This window comes from Artibeus jamaicensis, unplaced genomic scaffold (assembly GCF_021234435.1).
Source record: "Artibeus jamaicensis isolate MK-2021 breed Jamaican fruit bat unplaced genomic scaffold, CSHL_Jam_final contig_685, whole genome shotgun sequence".
Taxonomy (NCBI): Eukaryota; Metazoa; Chordata; class Mammalia; order Chiroptera; family Phyllostomidae; genus Artibeus; species Artibeus jamaicensis.
The window spans coordinates 10,582,657-10,602,572 of NW_026521924.1; the positions used below are offsets into that span (position 1 = coordinate 10,582,657).

Below are 19,916 nucleotides of genomic sequence, written 5' to 3' on the forward strand. Positions count from 1 at the left end.
AATGTAAAGTATTTTAGCTACTTTCCTGAAGTAGAAAAAACTCACAATAATCTCTCACATTTAAAGGGTAGCTCTGGGAAAAAGTGGCGCTGTTCTCTTCTGTGTCCTAGTATATTTTTAAATTTAAGAGAAAACTTTGTGAACTGTTGCCAATACACATTTCATTTTTATAGCTGTGTGCTCTCATAACTGATAAACTATATCACCGTTCAGATTTTTCTTATTTAGGCTTATGCCTCCCAGTTAAAGTGTAGTTCAACCACACATTTTAGGTTTAAAATCACACTTAGGGTAAACATTCAAAAGCTGAAAAGATGAGAAGTCTGAAATGAGATAATGAATGAAAGATGATCACTCAGGTCAACTTTACCATCAAGGAAATCCATTTAATGAGGGCCTGCTGTGCACTCAGCATGCTGCTGGGCCCTGGGAATACACCGGTAAACAGGACAGGTAAGTTTTCTGCTCTCATAGAGTGTAGACTAGAGACAGAAGCATGTTAAGTGTAACAAAACAGAATTCACAATCTAGTCTCAATGTGTTTAACTGAGTCTTAATCTCTAGCACGGAAATTGTGCCAGGTAATTCCAATCATTTGGAATCAAACTATTTTATCTGAAAAAATTTATAAAAGCTAGTAAAAAACAACAGAAAAAAACATTCAATTTAGGGAAACTATCTCAAGACAAGTCCGGGAAACTGGTAATCTCATGTATGTACTGTTTACACTTAATAATGACACCTGTTTTTTCACGAGTCCAGAAGTAAACTGACAGCCTAAAACTAATTCAGATTTACCAGCAAGTCTACTTTGAGAAGCAGTAGAAACAAGTTCAACAAGGAAATGCCCAAGAGTTCCTCTTGGATGTAAAAGCACATGCAAACAGTGTATAAATGATTACTGAGACATGCAGAAGTAATCATAAATAAGCAATACAGCATTTTTATTGAAAAGGTAATTAAAGCATAATTTATCTTGCTAAAGTCTAAGCTCAGATATAAGAACTGATTGATGGCCTGCACAGACCAGGGGATTTATTGTGGAGAAATACCAGATGGCTGCTTGAGGCAAAGTCTGGGGTCTGAGGCCTCAGGAAACTGAGTAAGGGCAAAGCCTCAAGAAAAGAATGTTACAGTTAAGAGAGAGGGTGATCAGAGCAGTCTGACCCTTGATTTGCTTGATAGCCAACATCAGCAACTGACATTTTCAGTAGAATCAGGCACCAGAAGATCCAAAGGGAGAGAGAATCATTAAAAGTGGCAATCTTAGCCCGACCCCAAAAGAGGAGAGGTTTACGCACAAGATACACAAACAGATACACACTCTAGATTGCAAGAGGCAGCTTCTTGTCATTAAATAATAAGTCCCTGTTGGTCCTTGTTTTAATTAGGAAAAAAATCCAAATTTTCTGGAATTTTGGTTAGATTCAGTGACTTACTTTTCTAATGAAAAAAAGGATCACGGGGCAGTTTTACTGGTCTGGTCTCCTACAGGAAGTCAGGAAGGCGAATGGTATTTGTGGCCATTCCTTTGCTTCATACGTGAGCCGCTGGCAGCATGTTGTATGAGAAAGTCTGGTGATTCCTACACTATCTGGCTGCTTATAAATGGCAACTAGAGGGTCCCCAACGACGACATCCACTGGAGATGGAAGAAAGCAGGTTCGGTAAAGCCTTCACCTGTAAGACCTTTCAAAACCTAGTACTGAACCACAAACAAGAGAAAACTGATGGTTCAATACTGCATGATGCTAAACCAGTAAGATATTCAGATACAGAAGGTACTGTGTTAGGAACTGTTTGAAAGGGATGTTATTTATGATTTTACTCATTGTGAGTCAGTGCTCTAGCACCAGGAATCATTAAGAGCTGTCAATTCTTGAGTCTGCAGAGCTTTCAGACTGTAACCTCACTGTTGCTAACAAATTATGACACAAGGTCCCCTTTGTCCACAGGCTGCCTACAGGGCAAGAAACAAATGGCAGGTTGATGCTTAGATCTTCAAGAGGGAGTGCGGGTGCCCTTCTGCCCATAGAGCATGCTTCTGAAGGCAGCAGAGGGAGCCGTGTGGCCTCCAAGGACAGGCCAGTACCAGCTGGGGAATGAGGAGACAGCCACGTAAAGTCTCTGAGGAAAGGAAGAAAAGGGTCTGCAGCTTAGAGCTACCAGAAATTTTAGCTGAAAAGAAAACATAAAACACGAGACCCAAGAAGTCCTTTGAAAAGGGTAGTAATTTTGGAAGCTTCTGATCTATGATGTGAGATCTGCCAGTTTTTTAAGCCTTCAGTGTGTGATATGGGTCAGAGAAGGGGAGATCTGCTCAGTGTCATGTTAATATCAGCACAGCTAGAGCTATTGGTCATAAATATAGTGTTAGTTACCAAGTGTTCACTAATGTGCCAGAATCATACTTGTCACTTTTTATAGCCTTGTTGCCTGGCTGGACCTCAGCATCCTTTGTGGTGTGTTTTACACAAAAGGAGACAGAAGCGGAATCTAACTTGTGGCAGCTCCAGGTCAGACTCCAAGGCCTGCACTCTTCCTGCTGTGCTGTGCCACTTCCACTCAGAGCCACAGAGGAACAACTTGGTACAGTCACCTGCTCATGACTCTAAGCAAGCCCCAGAATAGGGGCTCTCAGGGCAAAACCAAAACACACTTTTGAATTGCTTAACAAAATAATTTCACCCTTAGATTAACATATATTTTGGCCTTGGAAAAGTAGATTCCTAACATTTATATTTTAATTGCTGTGAGAAAATACTAAAAAGAGCTAATTTCTAAATTATGATACATTCACATAATAGAATACTATGCAATTAAAAAAAATAAAAGAAAGCTCTTTAGGCACTGATACAGAATGATCTCAAAGATGCACTGTAAATGAAAAAATGTGTGGTATGCTTCTCCACTTCTCCATTAAAAAAAAAGAGAGAAAAATACACAGATACAGAGTTCTGGGAGGTATTTTATATCTGAAAGTCATAACACAAAAGATTTGTTGTTGCCACTGGGGCAAGAGGAGGAAGAGCTAGGTAACTAGTAGGAGGAAACTTTTTCCACTGTATACTTTTTGAACTCTGGAATTTTGAAGTTTATGAATGTGAACCTATTAAAAATTATGAACTGAAAGAAAAACCTACCTAAAATAACCAGCTTTTGCTTTTATTGATTAAAGACATCTATATCTAAGGTACACATACATGATCAGCTGAAATATAATTTTTCTTCTTTTTTACCTCCTAGGAATCATGATCTATCAAATGACAAAATGCAAAGAATACAATTTAGCAATATTTGTTAAAATCTTAAAGTATTTCTTTATCCTCGGACCCAGAAATATCATTCCTGAGAATTTCTCATACAGGTACACACCCACCCACATATGAATTATGTTACAGAGATTATTCATTGTAACATTGTAAGAAGAAAAGAATGGAAATGTGTATCTAGTAGCAGCAGGGAACTAGTTAAACTCTGGGGTATCTAAATAATAGAATACTATTTAGGATTTCAGGGTCCGGTCAAGATGGAGGCATAGGTAAAACCACTTTGCTTCCTTGCACAACCAAAAGGAGGATACCAACCAATTTAAAAACAATAAACACCAGCACTGCCAGAAAATCAAACTGCATAGAAATCCAACAACCAAAGAGTTAAAGAAACATTCATCCAGACTGGTAGGAAGGGCTGAGATGGGCAGCCAGGGCAGAGAGGACGTGTGACAAGGTGGCAGCCCGTGCGGGTAAGGCAGGGGCTGACTGACCTGGATTCCCACAGTCATGCACAGATAAACCAGGAGGAACAACTGGGAAGCCAGACAAACTGTGAAACCCAGGGTTCCAGTATGGGAAACTAAAGACTCAAAACCTCTGAACCTCTGGCTGTAAAAATCTGTGGGGTTGCACCAGCAGGAGAAACTCCCAGTCTCACAGGAGAGTCCACTGGGAATGCTCAAGGGGTCCTAGAACATACAAGAGCCCACCCACCTGGGAATCAGCACTTGAAAGGACATAATCCACTTGTGGGAAGCTAGAGAAGTGACGGAAAGGAAATCGGAGCAAGAGCCAAGCATGTGGCATGGTTCCCTCTTTAACCCCTCCCTCACAGAGAATGACACGACACAGTGGAGAGGGTTGCCCCACACTGGCAAATGCCTAAGGCTCTGCCCCTTCTTGTATAACAGGTGTGCCAAGACAGAGAAATGTGGCTCAAATGAAAGAACAGATCAAACTTCCAGTATAAGAACTAAGCGGTGAGGAGAAAGATGATCCATTAATGCAGAGCTGAAAACACTGGTAATCAGGATGCTCACAGAAATGATTGAGTTCAGTTGCAAAATAAAGGGAGAAATGAAAGTTATACAAAGCGAAATACAGGAAAACATACATGAACCAACAGTGAAACTGGAACCCAAATCAATTATTTGGAACAAAAACAAGAAATAAACATCTAATTTGAACAGAAGGAAGAAACAAGAACTCAAAAAAAAAAGACACTGAGGAACCTCTGGGACAACTTTAAACATTCCAAAACTGAATGCAAGAAATTGAAACTTACTTGAAAAAATAATGCGGGAAAACTTCCCCAATCTGGTGAAGGAAATAGACATAGAAGTCCAGGAAGCTCAGAGAGTCCCAGAGTAACTGGATCCAAAAAGAAACACACCAAGACACATCATAATTAATTTACCCAAGATTAACAATAAGGAATCTTAAAAGCAGCAAGAGGAAAGGAGAGAGTTACCTACAAAGGAGCTCCCATAAGACTATCAGCTGATTTCTCAAAAGAAACCTTATAGGCAAGAAGAAGTATTCCAAGCCATGAAAGGCAAGGACCTACATCCAGGATTACTCTATTCAGCAAAGTTATCATTTAGAATGGGAAGGCAGATAAAAGTGCTTCCCAGATAAGGTCAAGTTAAAGGAGTTCATCATTACCAAACCCTTATTATATGAAATAATATTACAGGGACTTAGAAAAAGAAGATCAAAACTATGAATGGTAAAATGACAACAAACTCACAACTATCAACAACTGAACCTAAAAAACAAAAACTAAGCAAACAAGTAGAACAGGAACAGAATTACAGAAATTGGCATCACATGGAAGGTTTTCAGTGGGGAGGCAAATGGGGGAGAATGGGGGAAAGGTACAGGGAATAAGAAGCATAACTTGTTGACACAAAATAGACAGGGGGAGGTTAAGAAGAGTATGGGAAATGGAGATGCCAAAATACCTTACATGTTCGACCCAGGGACATGAACTAAGGAGTTGTGGGGAATGCAGGAAGGTGGGGGTTTCAGGCAGAGAGAGATAAAGGGGACAAAGAAATTGGGACAACTGTAATAGCATAATCAATAAAATATACTTTAAAATTAAAAAATAAATAGTAGAATACTATTTAGCTGTAAAAAAGAAGTCTCTCCTTCCTAATAGGGAAAGATCTGTAGATTTAACGTCAAAATTTTTAAAGGGGTACAGAACAGTATATGCTATTTACAAAACAGTAATGGTGTTTCGGTGGAGATAAAGGGTGAGTGGTAACCAGGATGAAAGCAAGTCTTCTCAAAATATGTAATTTTGAAATAATTTTAGAACTGTGTGAATGTATTGCCCATTCAGAAAAAAAATTTATGTAAAGATTATTTACCCAGAGATATTTTTTTATTTTATTATTTTTTTATCCTTACCTGAGGACATTTTTTTCCTTGCTTTTTTTCTCTTTTTTTAAAGAGAGAGATAAAGGGAGAGAAACTTGATGCAAGAGAGACGTATTGATTGGCTGCCTCCCATACACACCTATACTGGGGATTGTAAACGCCCAGACTGGCAATTGAAGGCCCCTGCACCTAGACCAGTCAAATCTGCAACCTGGGTACGTGCCCTGACCGGGAATTAAACTTGCAACCTTCTGGTTAAAGGAGGACAGTCCAACCAACTGAACCCCACTGGCCAGGGCTATCCAGATATTTTAAACCAAGAAAGTAGTTTGTTCAGAGTGAAATGTTATCCAATGGACTAAATAAAAACAATTTTGCTTGGCCTAATTAAAATCTATATTTGAGCTGGAAAGATGACTGACATTTCACTTAAAACATTAAAAATTTAATCTTACCTATATTTCATAATTTCAACTATATCCTCAGCATCTTCTTTGGTTGCTTGCTCTCTCAATTCCAACCTTGCTCGTGCCTTTGAAAGAAAACAACTATTTTCAGATAACAAAATATTATAGATCTATTTAACACTTTGAGCAGGGATAGTTGTATCTAGGCTTTCATTTATTCATTTTACATAAACACTAGCTTTTGGAGAAGGGAGCTATAATATGAAAGTCAGAACTTTAAAAAGTTATTTGAAAACCCAAGTATGAGAATAATCACTCATTTAAAATATGGATTAGCACTCATTTTGGCAGGACATATATTAAATACGGATTAAAACCAATTTTTATCTACTAATATATCTTTCTGAGTTTTCATTTCAGAAGATTTGATTATGAAATATACTTGTTTTTTTCTTGCCTTTTACTTTCAGGAAGTCTTACCTAATCAATCTGTTAAAACAACAGAGGAGTTAATCAGATTTTAGAAGCAAAAAGCCCAAGCTCTGGCCCAGCTAATTTTAACTGCCAGTGTTCTCTTAGTGTCCCATATATAGCTGCAAATAGACATTACTGCTGCTAGAAAAAGGGGCAGTACTATTATGGATCTGTCATCTACCAAATCAAACACTCGAGGTACTTGACACATTCCACGTTCTCATACTCAACTTTAAGTCCTAACATCCATAGTTAACCTAACCACTCTTCACACTATAGGAGTTTCCTAAGTGTCGTTAAAAAGAACAAACAACAACAGAAAACAGTTGCACTGTAAGCAACTGGTCGTGTGTCTAGAAACAAGTGGCCCTTTATAGTTAAAAGATATGACCAAACCTTTAAAAAAAATCAATTTCTAATGCCTCCCAATAAAAAAACCAAATCAGTCATGCAGAAGACTGAAAGAAATGGTATTACTCCTCTGTTCTCTTATTTTATTTATTGATTTTAGAGAGAGAGAGGGACATTTACTTGTTCTTCCACTCATTTATGCATTCATTGGTTGATTCTTGTATGTGCCCAGACCAGGGACGGAACCCACAACCCGGGTGTATCAGAACAACACTCTTAACCAACTACCCGGCCAGGGCCTACATAGCCTTTCTTAAGCTAAGAAAATATCAACTTAAAAACAAACCTCTGTTAATCGAATCAAAGATTCCAGCTGCCTAGTAGTGATTGGTGAGCTATTTAATCGCTGGCTTTGTTTACGGAGCTGAAGGTAAAAGTCTTGAAGAATTTGAGCAGCTTCCACAGATAACCTCGGATAGACATACTGACGAGCATAACCAATGTACTTTCTCAATAGCTGGTGGGGAATTGGATCTATTGTTTCTCCAGGAACCACCTGACACATGATAAAAAGGCCCAAGAATACAAGGATAAGTAGCAACTAAAATCTTTCAGTTAAAATAACTTGTGTAGATAAATATAAAATTCAAAAAGACTCTCAAGTAAGCCAAACACACTGTAGTTCTAGCTCTTGGTCTAGTTAATATAGATTAATTCAAATGAAATTTACATAAACCCTAATATTGTATTATAATGAAAAAGGTGTGGTATGAAAGTTTATATACTACTGCTCTACAATATGCAACACACTGAACTCTGACAATCAAACAGAAGTGAACTGAATGATTAAGAAGAAACCTTTGTACCTTTAGTCTTTCTGATAATGGTTTATCAGAAACCACTTCAAGTATAGAAGTATTTGAATCTTGACTATACAGACGAGTTACTGTGGCACTGGTAACAGTTCTCTGCTTTCCAGCTCTTATTGCAATTACATGTTCAGAGAGTAAGTGATCATGGTCCTCATTGGGGGTGTCTAACAGGATAAAGACCAAATCAAATCTGGATAGCAGGGCACTCCCCATTCTAAAGAGGCATGAAAAGAAGAAACAATGATTGGGGTAAAAACAAACTGAAAACCTAGAAAACTCATTTATTACTCAAGTTGCACGTAGAACTTTAAAAAAGTTTAGGCTACAGAAGCAAGCAACAGTTTTTGAATAACATACCCGCCAACTCCACAGACATCAAGCCATACACCCTTCAACATGTGCACAGCCTTACACGAGGGGACACCCCCCCCAAAACTGAATTATCTTCTGGAAGGCAGGCCGGCCCCTTGTAGTATAAGCTTCCCCTGCTAGGTGAGTGTTCCAGGAACCCATCTGTATCAGTGTACCAGCTGGTGTTGTTGTGAGAGGGTGCATCTGGCTTCAGTGAATTTTTTTTTGGCAGACTCAACACATGTGCCCATTTTATGATGGATGATTTACAAGTGCACCTGCCCATACAGTGCTGAGTGTTTCACAGTTTTTGACCAAAAATGGTATGATCCCTGTGCCCCACCCTCCCTATTCATCCGATCTCACCCCAAGCAACTTTCCTCCCCCCTGGATGAAAAATGTCCTCAAAGGGAAACATTTAGCTGATTTGGAAGAGGTAAAACAAAAAACAGCAGAAGCACTTAAAAGGCATCAAAATTGACGAGTTCCAAAACTGTTTTCAGCAGATGAAAAAAATGTCTTGATAGGTGTATTGCATCAAATGGAAAATACTTTGAAGCTGACTGAAGTTTAAACATGTAAGACTAAATACACATTCTTTTATAAATAAATTCCAGGTTTTTGGGGTTGCCCCTCATCTGTACCATCTTTTGGTAGGTTGAGGACATGGCCCTTTCTTACCAGCCAAACCACTGAATTCTTCTCTGTGTTCTATATCACGCCCTATGATGTAGGATCTTTGAATTTTTAATGCTAGAATGCTGCATGATATATCAGAAGTATCTAATTGCATTCTTAATCTTTTATATCCATTGCCTCACAAACACACTGAGTCTCTCAAAGCATTTATGTCCATTTAGAAGCAAAAAGCCCATTTTTTTCTTAAAGAAGCATCTAATTAGTCACTAATAAAAATACAGTATTCCATTTAATCATCTCTGAACCCACTAATCAGATAACTCCTCTGAGACAAGAAGACTGAAGTCTAGAGTGATTGGCAAATTTGACCAACACCCCAAAGCAGGCTCGTGGTACCACTAAAGTCCAGAATCTATGTCCCCTGGGTCCTTCAGCATCCTTCTGATCTTTCCAATATAGCCCTTTGCCATTTTACTAAGAAAAACTAATAAATTGACTGTTGGTGGTGATGCTGATGCAAAAATACCCAGAATCTCAAAGTACAATTTTGTATTTTACCCTGTACCATTTCTATGTTAGAATAACTACATTAATAAACATTAGAAAATTAGCTTTTTTCCCCCCACAGAAATTAAAGGTTCCAGTTTTTCATCTGAGGCATTCTTTTGTCTTTTTCTCCTTTTGTATCACTTAAGTTTATTTTCCCCATCCCATTCATTTTGTGCAATCTGTGGGACAAAATAGAAGAGAAAGCACATATACATACAGCTATAAACATTGTTTTTGGAAAAAAGTGGGATCATAGCACACACACGGGTACAGCATGTGTTCTTTTCACTCAACAGTGAAGCACAGACGTGCTCTCCTGTCAGGATTTACAAAGCTCTTTTCCACTGCACAATCTTACCACACAGTTTAACCAGTTCCCTCCAGATGAACATTTTAAGCTGTTTCCAGTCTTTGTCAGTGATAAACAGTGCTGTAACACTCACCCTGGAAACATTTTTGTGCACCTGTGTGACTGTTTTTTGTGAGTGCAGTTCCTAAGAGAACTGGCAGGAACGAACAAAATGTGTACATTTACAATAGCGATAAACATGCCAACTTGTCCTTCCAAATGTTAAATCCTCCATCCCTTTGCCAATAATAGTTATTAATATTTAAAATGCTTGCCTCTGGATGATATCAATAGTACTTCATTGTTTTAATTTATAGTGTTCAAACACATTTTTATACATTTACTGGAAACTTGTAATGTCTGTGAACTACCCATTATACCCTTAGTTTATCTTTTTCGTATTGCCTTACAGGGATTCAGGATACTAAAGATATAAATGTTTGAAGAGACTTACTTTAAGTTCTCAGAAACTGTTTTGGCTTTATTGTAATGTCCTCCAACTGGGTTTGCAGCCGCAATAATGGAAGTTCTTGCAGGGAGGCTACAAACCATGCCAGCCTTTGCAAGACTAATACTTTGCTGTTCCATGGCTTCTAACAAGGCTTGATGTTGACTTCCCATTTTATCAAATTCATCTATTCCACAAATACCTATAATCACAGTAAAACAGTACAGAAAAAAACTGTCCTTTGGTCAAGTTCTAAATCTTATGGAGTGGAAATTATCCCACAATAAGCGATATCTCCATTGTTTTCAGCAGTTAAAATGATAACATTTCATACAGTAGAGAACTTCTGATTATTTTATTGCAAATAAAACATCTAACTTTTTAAAATAAATTTTATTTTATTTTTTATTTTAGAGAGAGGTGAAGGGAAGGAGAGAAACATCAACGTGAAAGAGAAACATCAATTGGCTGCCTCTGTACGCACCCCAACTGGGGACTGAACATGTAACCCAGGCGTGTGCCCTGCCCGGAAATCGAACAGCAGACCTTTCAGTCTACGGAACAATGCCCAGCCAACCGAACCACACCAGCAGGGGCTTATTTAACTAACTTTTATGTGATATTTACTCATTCAACATTTTCCACAGGGACAGAACTATGTTGTGAGGGTTACAAAACTTAAGAACATATGAAAGTGACCCTTAAAAACACTTAAAGGCAAAATCTAAACAGATGAGATAAGATACCATATTTTGCTATGTATAGTATGCACTTTTTTTGCTCAAATTTTTTGAGGGAAAAATAAGGATGTGAATTGTACATGGGAGGTACTAATTCTGTGTCCATATAAATGTTTTTAATTCTTTTATTTATGCTTATGCATTAAAAGTGTTAACTCTAGAAAGCAATAATGATATCTATGTGCAAAATAATACCCTGGAATATGATCAGTGGTTTTGTTGAACTTACGACAAAGTTGCAACAAAAGCAGTTTCAGCCAATGATTCAGTGAAATGAAACAAAGAGCAACATATTCTCATCCAGAGTAAGACAGACGATTCCAATTGTGATCTACTTGATAAGATAGCTGGTGCCAACTTTATTACTATTGGGTGAACAGTGTGAGATTTGTTTTCATACACTGTAGGTGGGAGAAATTACTGGAGAATCCCTGGGAAAATGTCAAAACGGTTTTCGTACACCGCAAGCTTTAAACTAAAAGTTATTAAATATGCTAAGAAGCATGGCAACAGAGCTGCCGAGAGACACTTTGGACCTCCTCCCACAGAGAGTGTCATCAGACTGTGGAGGCAACAGGAAGAAAAGCTTCTGCAGATGCCAAGACAGAAGAAGGCAATGCGAGGGACACCTCCAAAGTGGCCAGAGGTGGAGCTGCAGGTGAGGACCTGGGTTCTGGAGCAGCGTCAAACCGGAATCTCTGTTTCGACCAAGATGATACAAGAAGAAGGTAAAAGGATTGCACGAGAAAAAAACATTGATGATTTCTCAGGAACACCTAAATGGTGCTTTAACTTTATGAAGAGAGAAGGTTTGGGCATGAGAACACAGACAAAACCTGCCCCGAAACTTCCAGCAGCATATAAGAAGCAAGTTTTAAAATTTCATTCTTATGTTATCAATCTTCGAAAAACTTTTAACTTTGAGCTGTCCCAAATGGCCAATATGGATGAGATCCCATTCCCATTTGATGTGCCATCCAGCAGAACTGAGGACGTCAAAGGAACAAAGACCGTGGCTGTTAAAACTAGTGGTCATCAGAAAACACATTTTACTGTGGTTCTAGCCTGCTGTGCAGACGGGACAAAGCTACCACCCATGGTCATCTTTAAAAGAAAGACATTTCTGAAAGAAAAGATTCCAAGTGGAGTTACTGTCCACATACATGAAAAAGGATGGATGAATGAAGAAGGCATGAAAATCTGGTTTAACAAAGTCTGGTCACGAAGGCCTGGAGGAGTACTTAAAAAACCAGCTTTGCTTGTTCTTGATCACTTCAAAGCCCATGTTACACACAGTGTGAAAGCAACTGCAGTGCACTTGAACACCCAACTTGCTGTGATACCTGGTGGACTAACCAGCCAACTACAACCTCTTCATGTGTCAGTAAACAAGCTCTTTAAGGACCTAATGAAGAAGGAGTGGACGTCTTGGATGCAGTCAGCTGGTAATGATTTACTACCTACAGGCACGAGCAAGGAAGCATCAGTCGCCCAGGTTTGTGATTGGACCCTAAGATCGTGGAACAGTGTCAAGAAGCAAGTGGTTGTGAAATCGTTTAAAAAATGTGGCATCAGCAATGCTATGGATGGAAGTGAGGATGACGAAATTTACCAGGATGAGGAAAGTGACTCTTCAGAAGACACCAGTAATGTAGAAATTGAAGAAGATGGTACTTCTGATATTGACAGTGATGGAGAGTTCTTGGCCTTCTATGATGTGTAAATATCATATATTTTGTTACCAGTACATAAAATGTCTTATACCATATATCTGTTCTTGTGTTTTGTAATTATTTGTTACATGAAGTTTCTTGTACGACATTATGTTCAAAAATAAATGCTAAAATTCCCCTTTTTTAAAATTATTATTTATTTATCTTTAGAGGGAAAGGAGAGAGGGAGAGAAACATCAATGTATGGTTGCCTTTTGTGCATCCCCTGCTGGGAACTTGCCTGCAGGGAACCAGCCTGCAACCCAGGCATGTGCCCTGACTGGGAATCAAACCGCAATTCTGTTTCGCAGGCCTGTGCTCAGTCCACTGAGTTACACCAGCCAGGGCCCTAAAATTCCTTTATAATACAAAAAAAAAAATGTATCTAAATATAAATAAATAAATAAATAATTGAATTTAAAAAATTAAAACAAAAAATTTTTTTCTTGAAAGTTTGGGCCAAAAATGTGGGTGCTCATTACACACGGGAGTGCATTATATACAGCAAAATATAGTGTATGCATATTTAAGAGAGTATACTTCAACAACTATAAAAGATACCCATAATTTACAATATGAGTTTTCTGGAGATGATAGAAAGTTAAAAGAGGAAGGGAAATCTGGAAAGGTTTTAAGAAAAAGGTGATTTTTGAGCTGGGCTTTTGGAGACTCATAATTTGGGTTTCTTAGGGCAGTGTAATTTGAAAAGAAAACCATGGGCTCTAAAGTCAGAAGGTTAGAGTACAGTTCCCAGCGATACCAAGTAGTGACTGTGCAACTGCAGGGAAATCACTCCCAAACATTATTACCTTGTACTATTTTTCCCCATATATGTGCAACCTGCTAGGTGCTCATGTCCAGAGGGTGTTGCTGTGGTTAAACCTCTCTTGAGCAAGTTAAAACTCTATGAGCAAGTAAGCATGCCAGCTCAGAGGTCATCTCTCTCTGGAACTTACAGTATTACTGGAAACTCTCATGATTACTATTTCAGTTCCTCAGGAGTGGGGACAGTGTAAAGACAAAGTCAAGTTACTACTTTCACTGATACTTTTCAAAGTTTTTAAAGCAGGAGTGGGTAAACTTTTTCTCTACAGGGGCAGATGTAAATATGTCACATTTTGCGAGCCTGTTACATATTCTTGGTTTTTTAGTTGCTCTTTATTAATACTTTAAAAATATAGAAACAATTTTTTTGCTTATGGACTATACTAAAAGAGGCTGAAGGCTGAACTGACCTGTGGACTAAAGTTGCTGATCCTGGTTTTAAAGCATTAGGTTTAAACCTTGAAAATTTTAAACTCTCTTTTCTTTGGCTACAATTGATATATCTTGTTGCTTTTTTAAAAAAAACTATTTTTTTGGTAATTTCATCAGATACTGGAGAAGGGAAATACAAAACAGCCCTATTTCTCCTTTTTTTCCCTGTAAGTGTTCAGTAAAGGTGTGAGCAGGACTCTGTATTTGTTTTTAGGACCCACGCTCCGCTAACATTCCTTTGTATTTTAACTGTGTGACTTTTACCAACAGTGTTGGCTTATCTGTATTTGGAAGAAAAGGCAGTTGGCTTTTACCACTCCACGTCTTAAATCCCATTGGCTATCTGTATAGCTAAATTCCAAATCACCTACAACTTCTTAAAAAAAACAACAAAACATTTTATTAGCCCTGGCTGGTGTAGCTCAGTGGATTGAGTGTGGGCCTGCAAACCAAAGAATCGCGGTTCGATTCCCAGTCAGGGCAATATGCCAGGTAGTCTTCTAAGAGCTTTAGCCTATAATTTTCACCATCCTGGCAAGAGGAAGGTATTACTACATCCCCATGTCCTGATGCAGGAACCCACACCTGAGAGGACTTTTATTTATTTATCTTTAGAGGGGAAGGGAAGGAGAGAGGGAGAGAAATATCAATGTGTGGTTGCCTCTCATGAGTCCCCTGCTGGGAACTGGCCTGCAACCCAGGTATGTGCCCCGACTGGGAATCAAACCGTGATTCTTTGGTTCTCAGGCCCGTGCTCAATCCACTGAGCTACACCAGCCAGGGCTACAACTTCTAATTAATGAAAAGTTTGACAGTTTCACAATGAGTATGCTATTCTTATTTATTAGTTTCTTCACCTGGTAACTGAATAAAAATATTATCACTTCTAATGAGCAGATATTTATCAAATCCATACTTTGTTCTAGTCATGTGGGATATAGCACTAAAAACACAAAATTCTCTGCCCCTGTGAGGCTTACATTCCACTTGGTGTAGAGAGGCAGACTATTAAAAGAGGAAATGGGAGGGAGGTGGGGGCAGGGGCAGGGAGCTATGAAAAAGACAAAAAACTGTACTTGAAAAATAACTAAATAAAATTAAAAAAAAATAAATTAAAAAATAAATAAATAAATAAACAGGGAGGAAAAAAAAAAAGCAAACCATATATTAGAAGGTACTAGGCGCTATAGAAAGAAAAGGCAGAGTAGGGTAAGAAGAATCTGCTGTTGGGGATGGGGGTTATAACTGAAAATGTCATGTATAGGGAAGGCCTTGTTGAGGTGGCAACATCTGAGCAAAAATTTGGGAGAAGAAACAGAATAAGCCTTGCAGACATATCTGATGTAAGATCATTCCACGCAAAGAGGAGCAAAGACAAAGGTCCTGATGCAAGACTGTGATGTGCTTGGTGGGTTGATGATGGTCGTGATGAAAGCAAGGAGGCCACTGTGGCTGGAGCAGAGGAAATGAGAGGTAATGAGGCAGAAGAGGTGAGGAAAAGCCAGAATGTGAATGGCCCTGGGCTACTATCAATACTTGGGCTTTCACTGAGACAGGGAGCCACTGGATGGTTTTGAACAGAAGAAGAAAATGATTTATTTAAGTTTTAACGGTATTGCTCTGCCTTGTTAAGAACAGGAAGGACAAGGGTGCTCACAGGCATCCCAAGAGGAGATCACAGTACTAATGCCTGTGAGAGATCACGGCAGCAGCAGCAGAGAAGGGGTTGGATACTGGATATGTAGTTCATCCTTGAACACAGGGATAAGGGTGCTGGACCCCCATGTCAGTCAGAAATCCACATATGACTTTTGACTCCCCCCAAATTTAACTGCTAGTAGCCTGCTGTTGACCTAATCAATAACATAAATAGTTGGTTAACATCTTTTGTGTATAATATGTATTATATATTGTATTCTTACAATAAACTTAGAAAAAACATTTATAGTACTATATATTTAATGGAAAAAGCTACATGTGACTGGCAGAGGGGGGCAAAGAGGGAATATTGAGACGACTGTAATAGCATAAACAAAATATTAAAAAAAGAAAAGAAAAAAATCCACATGTAAGTGAACTCCTGCAGTTCAAACCATGTTATTCAAGAGTCAGCTGAATTTGCAAGGTAGAGCCAACAAGATTTGCTGACAAACTGGATGTGGGATATGAGGAAAAGTCGAGGATGACTCTACATTTTGTGACTTGAGCAAAGAGAATGGAACTGTCATTTACTGAATTGGGAAAGATTATAAAAAGAATATATTTGAAGGGAAAGATCAGGATTTTGGTTTTGGACATGTTAAGATCGAGAGAGTCATAGAGACACTGCACAGACAATAAGAAATTTGTGCCTGGAGTTTAAAGAAGAAATATAAATTTGGAAATTTTCAGCATTTAGGAAGTAAAGCTATGAGACTAGAGTAAGGTCATCATGAAGATAAATATAGATCAAGAAGAAAAACAGAACAAAAACTAAGCACTTTGAGGTGCCAACCAGTTAAGAGACTGGAGAGATGAACAAGTAAAGACTGAGAAGGAAAGGTGGCTGGAGAAAGAGGAAAACCAGAAGAGCGTAGAGTCCTGGAAACAAAGCCATGGAGGGGCAGCGACCAGCTCTGTCAAACATGGCCTGGGTACCAGACTCAGAAATGTGGAGGTCACTGGCAAACCAGAAGGGACGAATGACTTTAAATGGACTGGAATCTGGGCACAGCCTGACAAATGCATAGGAACATGTTTTTCCAACAGGGTTTAAAGCATCACAAAAATTTAGGTAACAAAGCTCGGTTGAAGATTTGTTCATGTTGAGTCCTCTAACTGGATTTGTTATAAATTATCAGTCAAATACTGAAAACAACAACAAAAACCCTAATGAGATGGGTTAAAATACAGCAAAACTTCTAATTTTAAGGTAACAGCTCTAAACTCTTACTGCAAGTCCTCTGAGAGCAAAGGATAACATTCACTTTTTAGTTCCAAGGCATCTGGAACTATTCTGAGCTAATAGTTATGCATTCAACAACGCTTAACTGTGCACCTATATACTAGGCAATAGGAATGTGGTAGTCAACAAGATCCCCAATCCCACCCAACCCTGTAAAGGTTTAAAACAGGCCTTGAAACAAACCACAAATGTGATGTGTGTTATGAAATGAGAAGTGTTGGGAGCTATACCTCTTTAACCTGACTTTTAATTTTTACATGTAACTATCTGCTGCAAGATTCTGAATATGAGTGACATTAAGTACCAGTTCTAATTCTACAGTATCGACATAATAAAAAAGATAGTACTGTATTTCTAGTTAATTTTTCTGGCACTCATTCTCAACTCACTGGTTGGGATAGTGCTGTCCAAATGCCGCTTGAACAGGATATAAAGAAACTGACTGAAAAGGAAAAGACATTTTTTAGAAAGCCCAGAATTATCATCATCATCTTTGGTCTCTTACCTTGATCACCAAGTACCAGGGCACCAGCTTCCAAAGCAAAATCTCCTGAGGAACTGTCCTTTGAGAGAGTTACAGTCAAACCAGAGGTGGTCGTGGTGTTACCACAAACGTACACACCACGTGGAGCGACACTGCATACTGCCTGAGGAAATGAAAAACTGAAGAGAATCACCCAAAGTAAAGGGAAATAATAGCTAATAGCAATTGCTCACAAATGTTACCTATATGCCAGGTAGTCTTCTAAGAGCTTTAGACTATCATTTTCACCCTCCTGGCCAGAGAAAGGTATTACTACATCCCTATGTCCTGATGCAGGAACCCACACCTGCAAAGGTGTGAAGTCAGGATTCAGTCAAACCCAGGCTGCCTGACTCCGGTGTCTGTGGTCATGAGAATACTCTACACAACCCCATTTCATGCTTCGTGTTCAAGTTCAAACAGCAAAAATGTGAGTACCAATTTTAACTTCAAGTCTCTAATATTTCTTTAAACATCAAGCAATAAAATGGCTCAACAATGCTTGCCTTCTGAGTAGATAATCTACGGCAGATGAAGACTCATCAACTAGCACAGCAGTTAAAAACAAGGGCCTCTAGTCAGGCAGGCCTGCTTTATCCCTGGCTCTACATGTACTGGCTGTGTGGCTCTCGGACCTCTCTGAGTTTCAGCTTCCTTACGTTTCATCACATAACGTCCTGAGGAATAAATGAGATCATGGATGGAAGGAGCTTCACCTGGTACCTGGCACACAGTAAGTGCCTAGGGCACAGCCACCATACATGGCTACGTACTGCACAACTTCAGGAGACAGCGCTCACAGCGTTATCTGCGTCAGTGTGATCTGGACTTGTGCCACTAGGCACCATAAGGACCCAAGGGACCCTGTGGTGCCTAACTTACAAACAGCTATAATTATTTTTGTTACTTATAATTCCTTATTTGTTAGTCTTAGAGTACAATGGTTTACTAAATGGTCAGAACAAAAGGAGATTGAAATACAAAGTAACTGACTCATAACTGTTAGTGTTAGCCTGACTTTTAAAAACCCTGGCTTAGTGGGACTAGCAGATTTATACGAAACACCCTCCATTATTTACAGCACTTAATTTCCACTAATATTACAACTCCTGTTTTTAAATTGAGCCAGTGCTTTTTTTGTTTTGTTTTGTTTTCAGGGTTTTTTTCCTTACCCTCACCCAGGGACATTATTTTTTCACTGCTTTGAGAGCGAGAGGAAGGAAAAGACAGAAACATTGATGCAAAAGAGAAGCCATCGATTGGTTGCCTCCCATACACGCCTGGACTGGACATTGCACGTGCTAGGATGGGAGAATCAAACTTGCAACCTAGGATGTACTCTGACCGGGAATTGAACCTACAACCTTTCAGTTACAGGACAACGCTCCAACCAACTGAGCCACACTGGCCAGGATGAGCCAGGGGTTTTAAAGTTATTATTCCCAGGTCTAAAAAACACAAAAAACTACCAATGTCATTTCTTGGTATTAAAACATTTTAAGTGCCATTTAATGTATGTTAGAAATATTATCTGCCAAGACATATTTGGTAAACTAAAAAGAAGAGAGAAAATAATACTTTATATACTGTAAACAAAATGTAGAAATTAAAGGATTTATAGAGATGATCGGACACCGTGGAGGTTAAACCAGGCTTCCACATATAATATGCTAATTCAAAATTCTGTGTAGCACACACACAATGCTATAAAAGATAGAAAAGAGAGTGTAACAACTTAGACTCCCATATGTCATGTGTCCCTTTCGAATCCATATTCTGGCTAGGTACCCTGTGTCAGGCTGCCAAGGGCTCAGTAGAGAATTTTTTTAATTTAGGCCCAGTTAGTCAAAAGGAACAAAATATGGATGTCAGAGTAAAAATTAAAATGACTGGCTTAACACTTGGCCACAAGAAATAATCATCTGACATGAAGGGCAGTGGGTTTAATGACCAGATCGAAGCCGTTCTCCATCCGAGCTGCACATCAGAATCATTTGTGGAGGATTATACATGTCCAGATAACAGGACCCTAACCCAGAGACTCTTAACTCAGTTGGCCTGGGGCAGGCCACAGTATTTCCAAAAAGCTCCAAAGGTGATTCTAGTATGAAGCCAGGGTTCCCAATCCCTGGACAAAGATTCAGTAGTCACGGGACTACAATTTACCAAAGTGCCAGGGAGCCTCTGGTCTAGTCGCATTTTCCTCCACAAGGCATGGAATATGAATGCAGGACAGGGACATTCTTAGAAAGGACATTATGGCTAGCTTACCAGGTGTCACTCCAAGGAAACCACAAGCATTCCACCAAGCAGTACCTTGGGTCATGATAAGCTCTTGAAGAGAGGACCACTAGACTCTGATTTACAGAGGCAGAAATTTCTTGGGGACCAGCAGCAGACTGGTCATAGAAGCTGCCTTGCTTTGGATTCAGAAACAACTGAAATGAATTCCAACAGAGCTCTTACCCTTTATCTGATTATTTTTAAAGCCCAATACACTGTGTATGTAGCTGTGTGAAGTGACAGTGGGTGACTCCGCTTTACTTTCTTAAACTATTATGTCCACAGGTGAGGCTGCAGTAAAGACTAGCAGAGCAATGCTGGTTACAAAACAAAGGGGTTAGGGAAATGGCTTAT

At 39.0% G+C, this 19,916-nt stretch overlaps 1 protein-coding gene across 4 annotated transcripts in view; it reads right to left on the minus strand.

The window, feature by feature from the left end:
• Positions 1-19,916, minus strand: part of MCM8 (minichromosome maintenance 8 homologous recombination repair factor) — a 40,266-nt gene that overhangs the window by 3,475 nt on the left and 16,875 nt on the right. For all 4 annotated transcript variants that reach the window (XM_037147738.2, XM_037147736.2, XM_037147739.2 and 1 more), the window contains 5 exons: positions 17,262-17,403; positions 10,110-10,305; positions 7,762-7,981; positions 7,242-7,451; positions 6,119-6,195 (listed from right to left, as the gene is read on the minus strand). In XM_037147738.2, the coding sequence (XP_037003633.2) occupies positions 6,119-6,195; positions 7,242-7,451; positions 7,762-7,981; positions 10,110-10,305; positions 17,262-17,403 (845 nt within the window). The remainder of the gene's footprint in view (positions 1-6,118; positions 6,196-7,241; positions 7,452-7,761; positions 7,982-10,109; positions 10,306-17,261; positions 17,404-19,916) is intronic.